Raw genomic sequence first — 18,700 nt, 5'->3', positions numbered from 1 at the left:
AGGTCAGTAGTGGTCTATAGGTTTAAGGATTGTTTTGTAACAATAAGCATTTTTTTGGCAGGCCTAAACTAAATTATTTCATTATATTTATTATATATGCTAGCTATATTCTAACCAATTTAACTTTCTTCATTAAATGGCTGTGATAAATTAAATAAATATGTAGATGTTGCCTAAATGTGACTAGGCTAAAGAGGAGCACATGCCCACAGATACCATGTGAAAATAAAATGAAAGCAATCCTACATACAGTACATACAGTATATAGAGTAATCATTACTCCAAATCTTTTATTCCTTCCGCCATCAGGTTATTGTATTTAGACAGTAGCAACTTTAAATGGGATCCGTATTAATAGCTTACATGATAAAGTATGCAGTGATGCCTATTATGCCTATTCTTTTCTTTTCATGTACTGCTGTTTGTCATATTTGTTTAACTTACCAGTTTTTGGACATTTTGGATGTTGTTTTATGTGACCAATTTGCATTTCAAAGTCATGAAATTAGCATCAGGGTTTTTTTATCTTAAATTATAAGACAGAAGGAACAGTAGAAAAGGAAGAAGAGGATATGTCTGTCACTTTTTACTTGTTAACATCTTGGTTTCTTGACTGGTTGTTGACATAAGTGTAGCTCTAATACAGTAACAAAAGATGTGAGTGCAAAGATTTTGCAAACGCAAGTTACAAATACCCTGGGGGCTAAGCCCCCCCTGTCTTTCAATCCTAGTGACGTCCCTGAGTTGAGGGATCCTTAGCATAAATATGTTGAAGACCCCTGGACTAGCGCATACTTGTGGCATGTAGGAGATATGGCGCAGGAAGAGGAGAAGAGATGTAACTGAAATAAGGACTATAGGATTAACAAAAATATCAGTAACATGTATCATAGGTGGAGGGAGAGGAAAAGGAAGAAAATGCATGTTTGAATCCTTGAGAGACTCTTGACTAATACAAAGAACATACTGGATGAAGAAGATAGAGTAATAGTTGAGCTCCAGAGGGAGGCAGCAATGCAACATTGCGGCTGCCGTAAATCATCACCGAAGAAGAAGACACGACGGAAGTGCAATGGAAAACATGGCGGCGTCCTCTGTTGACACATTTAGGGCAGTTCGATTACAGTCCCAGCCACTTTCCCAGTGTCCGCACTGACACTTTGGACACATCGCCGAAGCCACAGCTGGTGTTGTATGAAGTGTGTGGCAAGACAAGTCTCTAAACATGTTGACCCACTTCCAGCGCTGCTGCCTGCGCTGTTGTATAACGCTGCAGCCAGTGTTGAGGAGGCGGCCTGGCTGTAGATTCATGTCATCATCGGGACCCCCGTGGAGGCTCCTGTTCTTTGGCTCTGATCAGTTCGCTGTGGAATCTCTAAAACTCCTCACATCCAGCAGGTGCGAGTCCGACACAGAGCTCTTCTACACACCTTTCAGTGTTACACACTGCAATACACACTTCATTATACCACGTTTACGTATATGTAGATATATTAGGTGAACGAGACAAAGCGAGACATTAAAGGTTAAGATGCCTCAGTCAGTGACAGTCACCCACATTGAACAGTGAAATTATATATTTTTTACAAGGAACATGGGTTAGACTAGTTTTGTTTTTCTGATAGAAAGTAAGGGATTCTTAAGTTCTGAAGACTAGTTAGTCCAATCACTCAGACCACATTAGGAGATGGTCTGGGCTACATGGTTCCACACATTCTTATAGCAGTGAGAATGGGTGTGTCCTGGGCCACATTAAAGGGCAACTATTACATAGCATTTTCAGGGTAATACTTGTATTTTGTGTTTGTACTAGAACATGTTTACATGCTTTGAAGGTCCAATATGTAATATTTGTACTGTAATAAATCCCAAAATGACACCAATGCCTCATCAGATATTAAGGAAACATGTTAAACTGAAATACTATCTTTTCTGACAACAATGCTAAAGTCAGTATTTTTTCTTTTTGAAATTTACATTGCGTGACGGAATTTATGTTTATGTTTTGATCTGTGTGTTGGTATCAACTGCCCAGTTTGACAGCCAGGCCGGGTTGCCAGATATACCTGTAAAAACGTAAACCCAGCGCGCTACAGCTGTAACGGTAGTACAGCCATGAAAGCAGCACACAAACGAACAGGATCAACGGAGATAGATTCTACCCGACCTAAAAAAAAAAAGAAAACAGCATGTTTCTAACAGTTGCGTGACCAGAGACGTAACAACCCCCTGGTAAATATTGGAGATGTATTTGAAAGATGGAGACAGTTTAGATCCCAAAAGGACGCAGAATTGGCTTATTTCCTCCTGAACAGGTAAACATAGCTTCAGGCTAATTTATCACAGCCACTAGGGACAGGCATTTTATGTCATTTCAACATTTGTGTACTCACACTGAATTATATAGCTAGAGTACCCGAGTTGGTTACTCGCAAAAACAATTGAGACATAGCCAGTAAAGTGATCCCGACTGCTCCTGGCTAACGCCGCCATGCCGGCTGTTTACAACGTGTAGTTCAGCGTCTGGAGCCGACAAGTGTGAGTTATTTTAAGCCACGAGAGGGGGGCTGTAAATCGGGAAGAGAGGCCTGTGAGTTTGCAGTGTGTTTAGCGATTGTTGCCGTAATTCTAAGCCAATGAAGTGTGTTCCGTCGGCAAGGTAGTGGTATTTTTAGTGTTTCTTATTGTAATTCTAAGCCGAGGAAGTGTGCCCGACTGGCGTGTGGAGAGGACGGTTGTTGTGTTGTTAGCGGTTCATACTGTAATTTTAAGCCAAAAAAGTGTGTCTGTCAGTTGGTTACAGAGCTCTGCGTGAGCACGGGCTTTTATGACTGTCAATATAGCCAGCATCTAACGTTAGCTACTCCGCTGTGCTGTGGAGTAATGTCTGGCTATGTGAGACTAGCATCTAATGTTAGCTACTCCGCTGTGCTGTGGAGTAATGTCTGCTATGTGAGACTAGCATCTAACGTTAGCTACTCTGCTGTGAAGTAATGTCTGGCTATGTGAGAAAAGCAACATTGTTGTGAATGCTGCGGTCTCAGCCTGGCAACCCCCGTGAACTTCGAGTCTGGGCAGGAGGGAGCGGGGGAAACGACTCTCCAGTATTTTTAATTGGTAGTGTAGTAACTATTTTAACCGCTAGCTGCCAGTATTACATACAATATTACATATTGCACCTTTAATGTAAAAAACCCCACTATTTTCTCATACTGCCCATTGCTGCTGCACCTGTATAGAGCTCAACAGTCCCGCCCACAGCGGGTTCCGGAAGTAAAAATACAATGCAATTTCTCCATTGACAAATTGGAGTATAAGCCATAAAATGGTAACCGTCGATGGTAGACTTAACGGGGTGATAGAATGATTATATAGGGTATTTCACACTGTTCCTCCTATGGTCTCCTAATTGGGTATGTAACATTGGATGGGCTGAAAATGGCCTGGTTGATATTTTATTGGCCCTTATGCATCCCTGTGTTTTGGCCCTATTTGTAACAAGAGCTTTTCTTCCAAATATGATATGGTCATGAATATTTAGATGAGCTGCGCGCTGATTAGTTGAGCTAATCCCCCAATACACACACATTAGAGATGCGCGCTGATTGGTTGAGCGAATCCCCCATACACACACATTAGAGAAGCGACAGAATCTCATATTCCAAACACTGCAATGTTTAATTACCAAATTCACTTCTGAGTAGGGATGCACCTAAATATATCAATTTCAATTAAATGAATTTTGGTGAACACTAGCTAGGGGTTTCGTTAGCTGTGACTGTCCCTTCAATCTTAGCTATGTGTAGCTACAAATCACGGATAGTTAGCTTCATTTTCGGCGTAATTCGAGTATATTTATAGTTTGAATTTCGTCACGCCACTTATACAACATCTACCTAAAGATCTTATAAAGCTAACAATGGTGTCCGATTTCAAGTTAATGAATATTTGTGAACTGTAAGGGTTTCGTTAGGTGCGACCGTCCCTTCAATCCTAGCTATGTGTAGCTACAAATCACGGATAGTTAGCTTCATTTTCGGCGTAATTCGAGTATATTTACAGTTTGAATTTCGTCACGCCACTTATACAACATCTACCTAAAGGTCTTATAAAGCTAACAATGGTGTCCGATTTCAATTTTATAATTTTTTTGTGAATTTCAGAGGAATTCTAAGAGGAGGCTAGCTAGCTCTCATTGATAGAGCTAGCTCCATCCAGCCGCAGGCTCTATCAATGAGACTCGCGGACAAGAGGCGTTTATTTCACCGATCGTTTGTTTAAGTAACTCAACACATTATAATTACACACATTATAAGATTAACTGGAACCTGTGGTAAGAGATTGCTGACGTAACAAGCTCGCTGACCGCGCTCTCACTCACGCACACGGGGCATTTAGCAGGAAGAGGGGAGCTCTGTCCAGGCAACGCCGTTTGGTAGTCCATCAACCCACAAAACGGTGACTTTGCGCGGGTATGGAGTGCCGTGGGCTGCCAGCCATGATGGAGCTCAATCTACCTCACAGCAGGCCGTGGTCTGTGAAGGAAGGCAGGCCAGGCGGCGAGGCAGCTACACAGGCAGTACCGGCCACTGAACTCTGACACACAGCCGGACAAAATTTGCAATTGGACATACATTTTCGTAAAACGGCCCATATTTGACCTCTACATTGTTGATTTCTCGCATAAAAAAGTCTCAGAAGTGAATTTAATGGTAAAATAGCAAATGAACAATGTATACAATTTCTGAGATCTGCCCGACCTAGAGTCAGAAGACTAACTGATCTCAGGTCAGTTGTGTAGCCTATGCAAATGTTGGGGCATGACACAGAGAGAGACTAGAGCCAAATGAGGAGGAGCCGCCGAGTTGACGTCAACTAGGCGGCTTGTTGAGATTCGCCCGTTTTCAGAGGCAGTTTCAAATTGTGAGATTTGTAGAGGAAAGAGGTGTCAATGGGATTTAGAGGTTCTATGTATGTCCTAGTTACCCACTATACTGTCATTATTCAACTATGACAAGGTGAAATCGGTTTTGCATTCTATCACCCCTTTAAAACCAGCATGCCGATGTGACTAAGTGATTGTATATGCTCATATAGATGCCAAAAATCATGGGGCACCAACCTTGAGATAAACGTCTTTTATTCGCGATGTCTTGGATAAGTACTTCATTACCCACAATCCTGAACACTCCCACAATCCCACAGTGATGCCTCTGATTGGTGGAACTCATGCTGGGGAGGAGGGGGAGCTGCCTGCCCGATCTGTCGTGAGGACTTAAGACACTGCACGAATCACGATCTGTTCCACGCTTCTGCCGTTAGCCTCCGCCGGGAAGCTAACGTTAGTTTAGCTAACAGCTAATTGGGCTAACCGCTAGCCGACAGCTTGATTCAGTCTAAAATAACGTTAACTCAAACTAAACACTGGGGAAAGCAGGCTACAGCTGATGTAACAGCTGTTATATATTTTAATGGTTATTTTCAGGTAGGGCTGCTCGATTATGGAAAAAATAATAATCACGATTATTTTGGTCAATATTGAAATCACGATTATTTAACACGATTACTCATTAACCTTTGGATATAATGGATAGTGTACAGGGTATAATCTGTTAGTGTCCTTTATCTCACAGAAAGAGTCTTTGGATCAGAATAAAATCTGTTTTACTACTGTGAGTCAGTTCAGCTTTACAGATATCACACATAACGTTACACAGCTAATGAACAGTTCCACAGACATAACACAGTTTGCATCTCACATCACATGTTCACTCACTATGACCACTACAATAATGTCGCCGTCAGTGGTCTTATTTGCTAGCTAACCTTAGGAGAATCCAGCTCATAGACGGTACCTTAGAGTAACGTTACGTGAAACAGGTGATTTAACGTCCCTGCTCATTTACATACAGTTTAACAATAAAACTAAATGCTGAGGGAACATTACTATGTTTTTTCATTTTGTTTTTGAGCAGTATGCCTATGCACCCCCACTAAGCTGGACAAAGTTTTAAACAGTAAGTGAATACAGCGTGTCGGGGGAATACGTCTATAGACAGTATACTACAGCGGGGGGGCAAAGGCAGAGGGACCGCAGGGTTAGCCCTATTTTCAGGTTTTATTTTGAGGGTCTTTTAAAGTTATTACATACTGTCTCAGCTAGCAGTTAGCCCAATTAGCTGCTAGCTAAACTAACGTAGCTTCCTTTATTCAGTGGTGCGCGGTGGTTTATGGGATGAGTAGTTCCTTCGCTCTGAAATGACGATATGTACACAGTCTTGTACCTTTGAATTTTTTGGGATTTTCTGTTCGTTTATTCACTCGAAATTGTCCGTTGTATGCATATGAGTCACATACCATCTGGTTAGCCTAAGGCTTGATCTAAAACTCTTTATGTACGGATTTTTCCAGACGATTTTTCCAGACGTATTTAAATTTACTTCCGGAACCCAAGGTCTCTCAGAGGAGGGGCGGGACTGTTGAGCTCTATTCACCCTCTGTATAAGATGCTCTGTAGGAGTGCCTGTCTCTTTAAGCCCCCCTCCCGACAAAGCCCAGTCTGCTCTGATTGGCCAGAGTGTTCCTGGAATCTGAGCTTCGCCGCAGCCTCCGCTTTTGTTACACTAGCTAGCTAGTAGCAGCTGGAGCTAATGCAACGGAGTATAACGTTATAGCTTCATATATAATAAAAGGCAATAAAGGCTTCTAAACCAAATACTACACAACCGGACATGTCCCAGCAGTAATTTGACCCCGAAATTGGGGAGAAATGACCAGCATTGGCTGCCAAGATTACAGCTGTCTTGTGTTAGCATGCAACTACTTAATATTTAGCACTAGGCTAACGTTAGATTGTAATGGAACGAAGCAACACTTTCTACTGCCAAACATCGCAGATAAAGGTTTCTTCTGAACCAAACACTACTCAATCTGTGTATCATGTTTCAGCAGGAATGCGACCCGAAATTGGGGAGAATTTAACAAATTGGCAGCATAGATGACAACTTTCACTGCCGTTAGCATGTAGCTACTATAGTTACCAGTGGACACTAATAAAATTTAGCAGCACTTTCTACAGTCAATAATCACAGATAAAGGCTTTTTAACCAAATGCTACATAACCGGGAAAATGTTTAGGAGTAATGTGACCCGGAATTGGGGAGAATTTAAGAACACTAGCAGCCAAGATGACATGTCACTGCCGTTAGCACGTAGCTAGCTACATGCGACAATGTTAATATCACCGCAGTAGTAGAGTAAAAAAAACACTCCAGTCCTGCCTACCTGGAGCAGATGACCAATCATACCAGACCAGCTTAGAGTTGCTTAACACTTAGCCAAGAGTAGAAAAAATTGTTGAAACCGGAGCGTTCAGAACAGTTGGAAATCTGAACTCATGGGGATTTTCTCTAAAATACGTTTACCTCATTATTTGAGTTTTGGCCACGTTAAACATGAAAATCCGACATAACATTGTAGAAAGGTACAGAAAATGCAAATAAGCATAATATGTCCACTTTAAGGAGGTAGATGCTAGATCGAATCCGCTAAAAGTGTCGACATCACAGGACGTGCCTCGTTGCCTGCCTTATTCTGCCTCTGATTGGCTTACCCTGGTATTCTTACCCTAACCAATCCCCACGCCTAAACCTAACTACGTCGACACGTCTAGCGGATCCGATCTAGCATCTACCTATTAAGGACCGCCTACTCAACTGTGAGCGGAACTGCAAACTCGTTATCGCTGCCCACGTTTCCACGACGTCGGAGCAAGTCGGGATCAAGTTGCACACAAATCTGTATTTGCCAGCGATCGCCGGTGATCGATTCTTCAGGCCCCGCTCATCTCGAACGAGCCTACATTCTGTTGCCAGGTGGGAACACCTGGGGCACATTCAATCTCATAACGTGTACTGTTTTGCTGCGTTTCCGGGTTGAGCAACACGTTTCCTCCGAACGGTGTGAAACTGTGTGCAACGGCCTTTGAGTTATGTTTTCTCTCGTTTAGTGGCTGTGTCACAGGTGATACCCAATCAGTAGCTACGTGTATGTAAACTTGTGGTAGGCAGTCCGCTTGCGCATACAGCAGGGCCCCTATATTGCTTTTTTTGATTTTTCCCATAGTTTAGTGTGTTATAGAGTTTTTTATGTATCTAATAGATTTATAAAGCACAAAAAACACATTTCACTCCAAATGGAGCTTTCTCTCCCGCAGACAGCACTTTTTTCTCAAATGCCTTAAAATGCCTCGCCACATTCCGGTTTGAAATTCCAAAATTAGTGATGTCACTGATTGAGAAAGCCAGCCCAGTTTTTTATATGTGCTGCCCATAGGTGCTGCCTGAGCAAGCACAGCCCGCCCAGTGGCTTGTTTGAAATTGGTTGACCAATCACAACAGAGTGGGCCAGCTGACCAATCACAGCAGACTGGGTTTTTCAGGAAGGCGGGCCAAGAGCTCCGACAGAGTGTCAGGAAGAGGAGCTGCAGCAATGGCAGTATGAGAAACGTATGTTTTTTGAACAAAGCGTGTAAACCTACTGTAGTAGACCTCAAGAGTACAAATATGACGCTGAAAAGGAGTATAATTGGGGCTATTTAAATAAACAGTTTGCTAGGTTTTGACGGGGTTGAATGTGGCCCTGTACTCTTGTGATTGGAACACTTGGAACAGATGTTAAAACCAGGTCAAAAAAGGCCCCCAGGCTACTGTCAGAGATTAGTTTGTTTGTACAGGAAGCTGCCGTTGCAATCAAAGGCTTCTTGCATGTTCAATACATTTTCCCTGTGGCATTCCACTTTGTAGTAGTGATGGCAAGATGAAGCCTCATGAAGCATTGAAGCTTTCCAGCAAAGTGGTTCGCAAAAGGTTCATTTCTCGAGGATGCATTTGCTCACAATACCACCTGTTGATCAAAGAGTGTAAAACAGGCAGATATATTACAGACAGTGTTGCCACAGTTACTTTGAAAAAGTAACTTAGTTACTTTACAGATTACTTGATTTTAAAAGTAACGAAGTTAGACTACAAGTTACTTTTTTAGTTACATTCAGCAACTGCTGACAACACCCCCACAGCCTCAACATAAAAATGACAACCGGTTTACTGTGAGGCAGCTCGGCATTGCCAGTAGTAGGGATCTTGTTTATTATGGCACAAAAGAGAGCGAGTCAATGGTGTTTAAGGGCAGCATTTCCGCTACAACAGACTGCCCGATCAACTTCTTCAACTCTCCCCAACTTACTGGTTTTGCACCGAAGTCCATCTTTTGTTGTTTGGGTGGTGGGGGACCTCCTTCTCTCTGCTTCACACCTGGTGGGACTTGCTCTGTAAGTTTGATTGCAGTGCTGCGACTCCAAATGTTTCTTCAAATTTGACGTAGTGTTTTCGTAGCTAGATAGCACTTTGTCGCCATCAGCACAGAGTGTACAACGAAGCTTAATATTGCCGTCTTTAGCTGACACAAACTCAAAATAGTGACTGTATTTCCAGCTAGAAAACGTGCATCTCTCTCCTCCCTCCATTGTTGTTTACGTTTGTGTCGCTGCGTGGTACACGTGAACTGTCCACATGCTGAAAACGTGACTTGTCGCATTCACTCCCCGAGATGCAAGAAGAAAGCAAAAATATATATATTTTTACTAAGGAAAATGACAAAATTAGTAACGCACAGTGACTTGGATAAGTAACTTTAATCTGATTACTGGTTTGGAAATAGTAACGCGTTAGATTACTCGTTACTGAAAAAAGTGGTCCGATTAGAATAACGCGTTACCCAGTAACGTTACTGGCATCACTGATTACAGATGATCCAGTGATCTGTGATACACTGTATCAGATTGTTTTTGACTGAAGTTTGCGCCAGTAAAGACTTAGAAATAACGATGCCGGAAAAAATCTGGGCCCTACACTAGGGGTGGGGGAAAAAATCGATACAGCATAGTATCGCGATATTTTTTGTGGCAATACTGTATCGATACACAGATGCCAAGTATCGATCTTTTATGACATATGTGTTGGTCAGTTTGTCTGCTTGACAATCCCATTTTGCAGCAATAAAATTGAAGTGAGATGACCAAATATTGAAATGTATCTTTTTAGATAAAAGAGATGTTGACAAAATTGTCCTTTTCGGGACATCAAAAAAAGGTAATACATTGCAATATATCGCAAAATATTGCAATATGTTTAAAATCGCAATAATATCGTATCGTGGCGTAAGTATCGGGATGATATCGTATCGTGAGGCCTCTGGTGATTCCCACCCCTACCCTACACCTGGTGCAACACGGCGCAAAGCCCGACGCAAGTGTCTTTGCTATTTTAAGACCGTCCAGCGCCCACGTTGTTTAAATAGCAAATGCACCTTCGCCCATCTTTGCGACCATGGGCGTGCTGGTCTTACAGGGAGGTGTGTCCAGGTGAATTCTTGGCGTATTGCTATATAGCAAGCGGGAAGTGATCACGCCATTTACCAACAAAAACCTGGTCTAAAGTCCATAGCGCAGCATTTCATTGTTATTTTAACAGTAAAATGGGCCTAGGCCCGTGAACAGCGTGCGCCTAGGCGCACGCACAGGGACGCGCAGCAGCACACAAACATGCAAAAGATTAAAAATAAAAATATTACAATGTGAAATAGTATTATGATATGACCTGCTTTCAGATCTGCTGTGCGCTTTCACTTTACACAGCAGATCAGTTTCTTCTCTCCTTCCTGCTCAGCAAATCCACCATCATAATAGGGAAATATATAAAAAATAAAAGAGAATGGGAGATGTTACATTTTACATTTTTTTATTGAATGGGACATTCAATAAAATGGGAAACCATTGCGGCTAGCTAGCTACACTTTCGGCATAACTATAGTATATTTACAGTTTGAATTTCATCACGGCATTTATATTACAGGTTCTCCAAGGTCTTACAAAGCTTAACTAACACTTGTCCGATTTCGAGGTCTCGTTAGGAGGAGGCTAGCTAGCTCTCATTGATGGACTCCAGCTCACTGCGGGCTCTGTCAATGAGACTCGCGGACAAGAGGCATTTATTTCCCCAGTCGTTTGTTTAAATAACTCAACACACATATACATTATAAGATTAACTGGAACCTGCGGTAAGAGATTGTGGGCGTAACAAGCTCGCTGACCGCGCTCTCAGTCACACACCGGCCATTTAGCAGGAAGAGGGGAGGGAGAACAACGAGCTGCAGGCCCTGGAGATCTGTCAGGGCAGCGGCGTTTGGTAGTCCAGTCACCCAGAAAGGGTGAGTTTGCGCAGGTATTGAGCACCGCGGGCTGCCGGCCGTGACGGAGCTCAATTGAGCTCACAGCAGGCTGGGGTCTGTGAAGGAGGACAGGCAGGGCGGCGATGTAGCAACCCAGGCAGCACCGGCCGCTGAACTCCGACACACAGTCGGACAAAATTTGCAATTAGCCATACATTTTTGTAAAATGGCCCATATTTCAGCTTTAAATAGTTGATTTCTTGCATAAAAAAGTTTCAGAAGTGAATTTTGTAATGGAATAGCAGAGATCTGCACGACCTAGATTCAGAAGACTACCTGTTCTCAGGTCAGTTGTGTAAATGTTGGGGCGTGACTGTTCTCTTAATACATCCATGGGCGCGACAAAGGTACAGGTCCTGGGATGCTGACATCAACTTCTAGCTTTAAGATTAGCCCGTTTTCAGCGGCAGTTTCAAAATATGAGATTTTCATATTAAAGGGGTGTCAATGGGATTTTGAGCTTCTATGTATGTCCTATTTACCCACCGAGCTGTCGTTATTCAACTATGACAAGGTAAAATCGGATTTGCATTCTATCACCCCTTTAAATAATTGTCTAATTGTCAATTATTTTACATAATTGCGATTTCTTTGTTTTTCCACAATAATTGCTAAGATTAGCTTAGGTCTTAAGGTGTATGACTGGTAATTGTTGACAATTATATTGTTAAGCGCAAATATTTTTATTTTATTTTTTGGGGGCTTTTCCGCCTTAATTGATAGGACAGCTAGGTAAGAAAGGGGAGAGAGAGGGGGAAGATATGCAGGAAATCGCCGCAGGTCGGACTCCAACCCTGGACCTCTGCGTCGAGGCTAGGGCTGAAACGATTCCTCGAATAATTCGATTACAAAACATCCTCGATGCAAAATGACTTGTCTCGAAGCTTCGTTAAATCAATGTTACCAACGTTGTATCGCTGACGGACAGTGTTTCCGCTCGGAGCATTATTACTGTCGCACAGACGCGGCTCAGTCTGCTTCTGGCGACACATGCCAGAGCGTAAATAGCGAGGGGCTAAGAGAAGAGACAGGCTGGAGAAAACTACAGAAAGTGTCCAAAGTTTGGAATCAGTTCAAACGTAATTAAAACTAAAACTCTGTACAGTGTGTCTACTGCAAAATCAAACTAGCTTACCACGATAATAGCACGACACTCAGTGTTTTAGCATCTCAAGAGAAGTTCAAGGTGACGGTCGCCCTCGGTCTGGGGCTCCATGCAAGATCTCACCTCATGGGGCATCAATGATCATGAAGAAGGTGAGGGATCAGCCCAGAACTACACGGCAGGACCTGGTCAATGACCTGAAGAGAGCTGGGACCACAGTCTCAAAGAAAACCATTAGTAACACACTACGCCGTCATGGATTAAACGCAAGGTCCCCCTGCTCAAGCCAGCGCATGTCCAGGCTCGTCTGAAGTTTGCCAATGACCATCTGGATGATCCAGAGGAGGAATGGGAGAAGGTCATGTGGTCTGATGAGACAAAAATAGAGCTTTTTGGTCTAAACTCCACTTGCCGTGTTTGGAGGAAGAAAAAAGATGAGTACAACCCCAACAATACCATCCCATGCTGGGATGCTTTTCTGCAAAGGGGACAGGACGACTGCACCCTATTGAGGGGAGGATGGATGGGGCTGTGTATCGCGAGATCTTGGCCAACAACCTCCTTCCCTCAGTAAGAGCACTGAAGATGGGTCGTGGCTGGGTCTTCCATCATGACAACGACCCTGGATCCTGGAGTGGCCCAGCCAGTCTCCAGACCTGAACCCAATACAAAATCTTTGGAGGGAGCTGAAAGTCCGTATTGCCCAGTGACAGCCCCGAAACCTGAAGGATCTGGAGAAGGTCTGACCACTGCCAACCCGGCCTCGAGCGCAATTATTTCTGAAACAATTAATTGCACAGTAAATTTGGAATTGGTCTTAAATAAAGGTGTCGTTAGATTGCCAAGTCCCAATTTTCATTTCAATTCTAGTTAAAGGGAAACTTCACCGATTAGCATTAAGCTTTGTATCAGTAGAAACCTGGTAGTATTTTTGAATGACCATGCTTCCCTCCCTCATGTCCCCCTGAGAGGGGAGATCTCTGTATTGTGGGTCTGGAAAAAAGCCTCAGATGACGCAAAATGACGATTTTTGCGTCATCTGAGTTTTTTTTGCCCAGAGGCAAAAGACTACAGCCTGTACTAGGAGCCACTTCCGCATAGCCCAAAGGGGGTTGGACTGTCGGCTTTTTCCGGGGATTGCCGAGGAAAAAACGAGTGTCAGCCATCTTGAATCCTCACTTAGCTTCTCAGCAGGAGCAGAAACTGTTCATCCCGACGGAAATTTTAGAACAACAATTATGTGCATTCAAACTACCACACACGTGTACCACCGGGATACATTGGAACACATCGGAGAATATGCAGGACACTTTATTACAGACGCAATACTCGACACACTACGCGAGCTTTGCCTGCACGGAGACCAGCGGTGGTGCTCGATTCCTGTGGCCGGTAAAGTGACCTCATCAGCGGGGAGCGTTGAACGAGTTTGCCGGTGGAAAGCTAACGCTAGCCAGCCATCTGTTCACCAATCCTGCTTGCAAGTGTCCGCTCATTAAACAAACTGGACTACATCCAACTTCAACGAAACTCCCAACGCGAGTTCAGAGACTGCTGTGCTGTGTTTTTGTTGTTGTGGAAATATTGCTGTGGACAATCCAGCCTGCTGTCACCGGGTAAGACTACTAGTGGAGGTGGGCTGTGTTACCCCGGACTGCCAGTTGCAGAAATGGGGTGATTTGTATCCAACTAACTGCTAACTGCTGGTGGAGTTTGTGACTGTAAAATGCCGACAATTCTAGCTACATCCCACGCAAATGTACGGCTGCGTTTATACTCGATGTTTATACCACAGCCCACCAAGAGCTAATGCTAGTAGCTATGTGTTAGCCTTCTTTTATTACATGGCTTGGTTGAATTCTAATGTAGAATGCGGTCTGTTATTTCTTGATAACAGACCGTTGCTAAGGATAACACACCGTTGCCATGCATAGCAGAGCGTTGCCATGGACACAGTTCTGTTCTCTCTGGCGCTATCAATCAATCCGCTGAAAGAAGTCTGGATAATGTATCAGCTGTGGCCCAAAAAAAGCATGTTTTAAATGTGTAACACCACCATCAAACGTTTTTTCGTGTATATGGTTGAAATGACAATAAAACACACTTGTTGAGTTGATCGTCTCACTGTCTGTCTGTAAAGGGTAGGCGTGGCTTGGGAGTGGCCTCATACAGCAGCAAAGCAAGTGCATTCTGGGATTTGGTGTCTTTCATCCATATGAGCCAAAAACACATTTTCTGGCTTATCTCGGCCTAGAAGGCACCAATTTCAATTTTCTTTTCACATTTCTACTACATTAGTGACCCAATTTAAAGATATATATTCAGCTTTACAGCGGTGAAATTTCCCTTTAAGTCTAGTCACAGAAGTCTTAAAAACTGGTGACAATGGAATTTTTTGGACATCTTCATCTTGCAGCTCATTAAATGACTCTTGTACATAGGCTTCAACATGTTGGAATAAGGGAAGTGAGTGCATGGTAACTAACCTCCATGTTCTGTTTGTAGGATTTCCAGTGAAAGGATAGTGGAGTCCCTTGAAGTTGTTACTTTGTCTGGTAACGTCCCAGTGAAGAGGTTTGCTCAACAGAACCACCTTCCAGTCCACAGCTGGCCCCCTGACAATGTGGACGGACAGTTTGATGTTGGGGTGGTGGTCTCTTTTGGCTGTTTACTCCATGAGAGTCTGATCAACAAGTTTCCATAGTGAGCTTTTTTTTTTTTTTTTGTCTGTCTGTATGTTGTCTCTCAAATGTGATAACACCGTCCTCAGTACCTACTGAACCTAAACCCATAAGCTGTCTCATAGAAATCTTATACCTGCCAATGGAGGTCACTGAACCAAACTTTAAAGAAAAACTGCAACAATGTTTTATTTGGATATCTTTTGCCATTGATTCTATAGTTATAACATTGTGCACCAAAGAAATGGCAGACTTCAGTGTGTGACCACACCTCTGAAAATGGGTAAATGTCAGAAAATTACATCACTTTACTGTAATGTAGCCTTTCAAACCAGGAAAAGACAACACATGTCATATTACAATATCCAAAATTGAAGACGATATCTAGCCTCATATATCGATATAATATTGATATATTGCCCAGCCCTAATTTCACATCAGTATTACTGTAGATAATGGTCAAGAAGCTGCGATAACACTTGCATGTTATGGATTCAGTTTATAAAAAAATAACATAACACAGGCGTCTTCTTGTTCTTGTAACTACTGAGCTATTTGGCACTCAAGTGAGCGTGATGAGTGTGAACATTGTTTCATCAGTGCTAATCATTATTAGACTGTTGAGATGATCTGTCTCATCGGCGATATTATGTTACCTTACTGCTTTCTGCTTGTAGGACCAGTATACTTTCTAGTCAAGTAATCTATTTCCCATTCTGTGAGAGTTACACCATTGTACCAGAGCTTATAGCTTACATTTGGCTGGCTAGTTGACAAAAGTTAATTTATTGAGGGCTCGTCTGCTTTACTGTGTTGAATTAAGCCAGCTAGCTAGCTTGATAGCTACCAGTCACAATCTTTAAAATGATAAATATGCCCTTTGTTTTCTTAGACACCGTACAATGGCTGGGCAAAGGTAAGAGAAGGAGGAGGATATCTTCCTAAGTTTTCTCTTAAATATGTTCTTAAGAAAGTCCCTAAGAAAAGTCTACGTCGGATTCATGACGTGTTCTTAAACAACATAGCATGATCAGTCACCAAATAACGCAGTGTTAAAGTTTATGAGTGTTAAAGATATGAACGTGTGTTACGCTGCCTGGCGGAGGAGTAAATGAGTAAATTTTCACTTTTACCGGAGGCTGTATTACTGAGGGTTAGCAGCACTGCGCCTGGGCTCTGGACCACTGGAGCCGGCTTGGAAGCCGATGAAGGATCGGCGGTGCCCCATCAGGAAGACGTTTTGGCAGGGCGAAAAACTGATCAGAAAATGTAACGGAACGTTGGAGAAATGTAGTGGAGTAGAAAGTATAGACAATTGCTGCAAAATGTAAAGAAGTAAAAGTCAAAAGTATGCACTATTGATTCCACTTAAGTAAAGTACAGATAAGTACGTATACGAAAAATGTACTTAAGTACAGTAACGAAGAATTTGTACTTTGTTATATTCCACCACTGCATTTTGGCCCTATAAATAGCGTGATCAGTCACCAAATAACGCAGTGTTAAAGTTACTTTGCACACTATGATTTTTTTTTCAACAAATGATCAGAAATACATTATAGTACAATACTATCATTGTAATCGACTGTAGATTTAAATAAAATGCAGTAACCAATTATTTGGAGCAAATTGTCATCACTCAAATGTGTGTAAGAGTGCTCTTGAGTGTTCGTAGATCTTGTTCTTAGCTAAGAACAAATCCAAGATAAGAAAACATTAGTGAATGTCAGAATAAAGTAGAAGTAAAAAGTGCGCAAGTGGGGTTTAAGAACACATTTCTTCGTAAGAACGGTTGGTGAATGAGGCCCAATGTTTGTAAGGTTTGGCTACTCGCCAGCCTGCTGACTGATGCCTATCCCAGAGAGCTTCAGACAAAGACACTTCATTGAAGATAGACCGACCACCACGTGCAGTGGGTGCTTGGAACCCCAAAATACAATGTGAAATGTTTTACTGCAAAGCGTTTTTTTAATAGTTCTGCCATGTACAGACAGGACGTGAACATTGTATCGATAAATTAGACGCTGCGCCTGAGCCACATCATAAAACTACATAAAACAAAGACAGCTTTTAGTTAAATAAATTTTATGTTTTGTCCACTCAAGCTCCTTTGCCTGAGTGGTGGAGAGAAGACACCTGCCTGAAATTATTATCCAAACTGCGTTTGTGTGTTTGACCAACCGCTTTTTGATTGCAGCGGAATTTTGAATGTTCACCCCAGCCTGCTGCCTAGGTGGCGAGGACCAGCACCCATCTTCCACACCATCATGCATGGTGACACTGTGACAGGGGTCACAATCATCCAGATCCGCCCTCATAGGTACGTAAACGAAGGGAAAAGCTCAGTGTTCTTCCTGTTTTGTCCTTACAAAACATAAACGGATTAAGAATGTCTTCACATCGCAGGTTTGACGTGGGTCCCATTCTCCACCAGGAGCTTCATCAGGTCCCTGAGAACTGTACTGCTGAGGAGCTTGGAGCTTCTCTAGCCACGAAGGGAGCACATCTGGTGAGTTGCTGCTAGTGGATGGTTACCTTGTCCTCTTTCTAACAGGATTTAACATAGTTGCTGTATTTGTATTCTTGTTTGCAGCTGATTGATACGCTCATGACACTGCCTGAGAGACTGGCACATAAAAGGGAGCAAAAACAGACAGGTGCAACTTTTGGTACGTAGCTTTAAACTACATAGACACAGTCATGCTAAATATAAAACAGGAGGACTTCCTTTAACTTACACATTCATTTTCTCCAATAGCCCCGAAAATCAATGCATCCATGAGCTGGATAGTGTGGGAGGAACAGACTTGTGACCAAATTGATCGTCTGTATCGTGCCATCGGATCTCGGGTAATGAGGACTGATCTGGACTGACTCTGAGCCATGGAAGATGGTGTTGACTATCATCGTACTGATCCTTCTCTCTGCCATCAGATACCTTTGAAGACCACATGGATGGGCAGGACAATAAAACTTCTGGATTTTGTAGGAAAATGTCACATTTCATTATTAGGTAAGTTTGTCAGAATCAAATGTACCGGCCATGAATATATTTACAGTACATGTACAGTACACTGTTTTTTCAATTCAGGTTTTTGGAATATCCAGTTTGTAAATGTAAAAACCTGGTTTCAGAAAGTGAAATTAGCCTTAATCCTGTTACTGAAAGATTAATATGCTTTAATATTAAATATGCTATCTGATAGAAACTGGGATACTGTGACAACAACTATAAACCAAAAACCCGTTGACTTCCAGGTGAGGGAACTGGAAGTGCAAAAATGCTGTTAACTCATTTCCGGGTTTTAGAACTCGTTCCTGCAGCACTCTGTAAACAGCTTGGCTTAGCAGGGTGGCTGTGGTTTTGGAGGTAGTGGTTGCCCCTCAACCACAAGATTGGCAGTTCGATCCCAGGCTCCTCCGATCACATGTCAAAGTGTCCCTGAGCAAGACCCTGAACCCCAAGTTGCTCCCTGGATGTTGTATGTATATCTGTCTACTGCTCCCAATACTAAAGCCACCTACACATGATAAATGATTTGCTCTCTGCGCACCGCAAGGTAGGGTGCAGAGAGCAAAGCGCAGGTATTTTTCATCAAGGGTGGCATAGAAGCTATTTCCCGTTGCT

At 42.7% G+C, this 18,700-nt stretch overlaps 1 protein-coding gene across 4 annotated transcripts in view; it reads left to right on the top strand.

Moving 5' to 3' along the window:
* The first annotated feature begins 1,044 nt into the window (after nucleotides 1–1,044).
* Nucleotides 1,045–18,700, top strand: part of mtfmt (mitochondrial methionyl-tRNA formyltransferase) — a 33,795-nt gene continuing 16,139 nt past the window's right edge. For 3 of the 4 annotated variants that reach the window (XR_005638773.1, XM_039795126.1, XM_039795127.1), the window contains exons 1-7: nucleotides 1,046–1,398; nucleotides 14,897–15,094; nucleotides 17,270–17,392; nucleotides 17,479–17,581; nucleotides 17,666–17,741; nucleotides 17,831–17,922; nucleotides 18,007–18,085. Coding sequence is in view for 3 of the 4 variants with exons in the window: in XM_039795126.1 (XP_039651060.1) it covers nucleotides 1,226–1,398; nucleotides 14,897–15,094; nucleotides 17,270–17,392; nucleotides 17,479–17,581; nucleotides 17,666–17,741; nucleotides 17,831–17,922; nucleotides 18,007–18,085 (844 nt within the window). In the remaining variant the exon portion in view is untranslated. Of the gene's footprint in view, nucleotides 1,399–14,896; nucleotides 15,095–17,269; nucleotides 17,393–17,478; nucleotides 17,582–17,665; nucleotides 17,742–17,830; nucleotides 17,923–18,006; nucleotides 18,086–18,700 lie in introns of all 4 variants that reach the window. The other variant, XM_039795128.1, reaches the window with a different exon arrangement.

This window comes from Perca fluviatilis, chromosome 3, assembly GCF_010015445.1.
Source record: "Perca fluviatilis chromosome 3, GENO_Pfluv_1.0, whole genome shotgun sequence".
NCBI classification, from domain to species: domain Eukaryota; kingdom Metazoa; phylum Chordata; class Actinopteri; order Perciformes; family Percidae; genus Perca; species Perca fluviatilis.
This window is presented reverse-complemented; position numbering and strand designations above follow the sequence as displayed.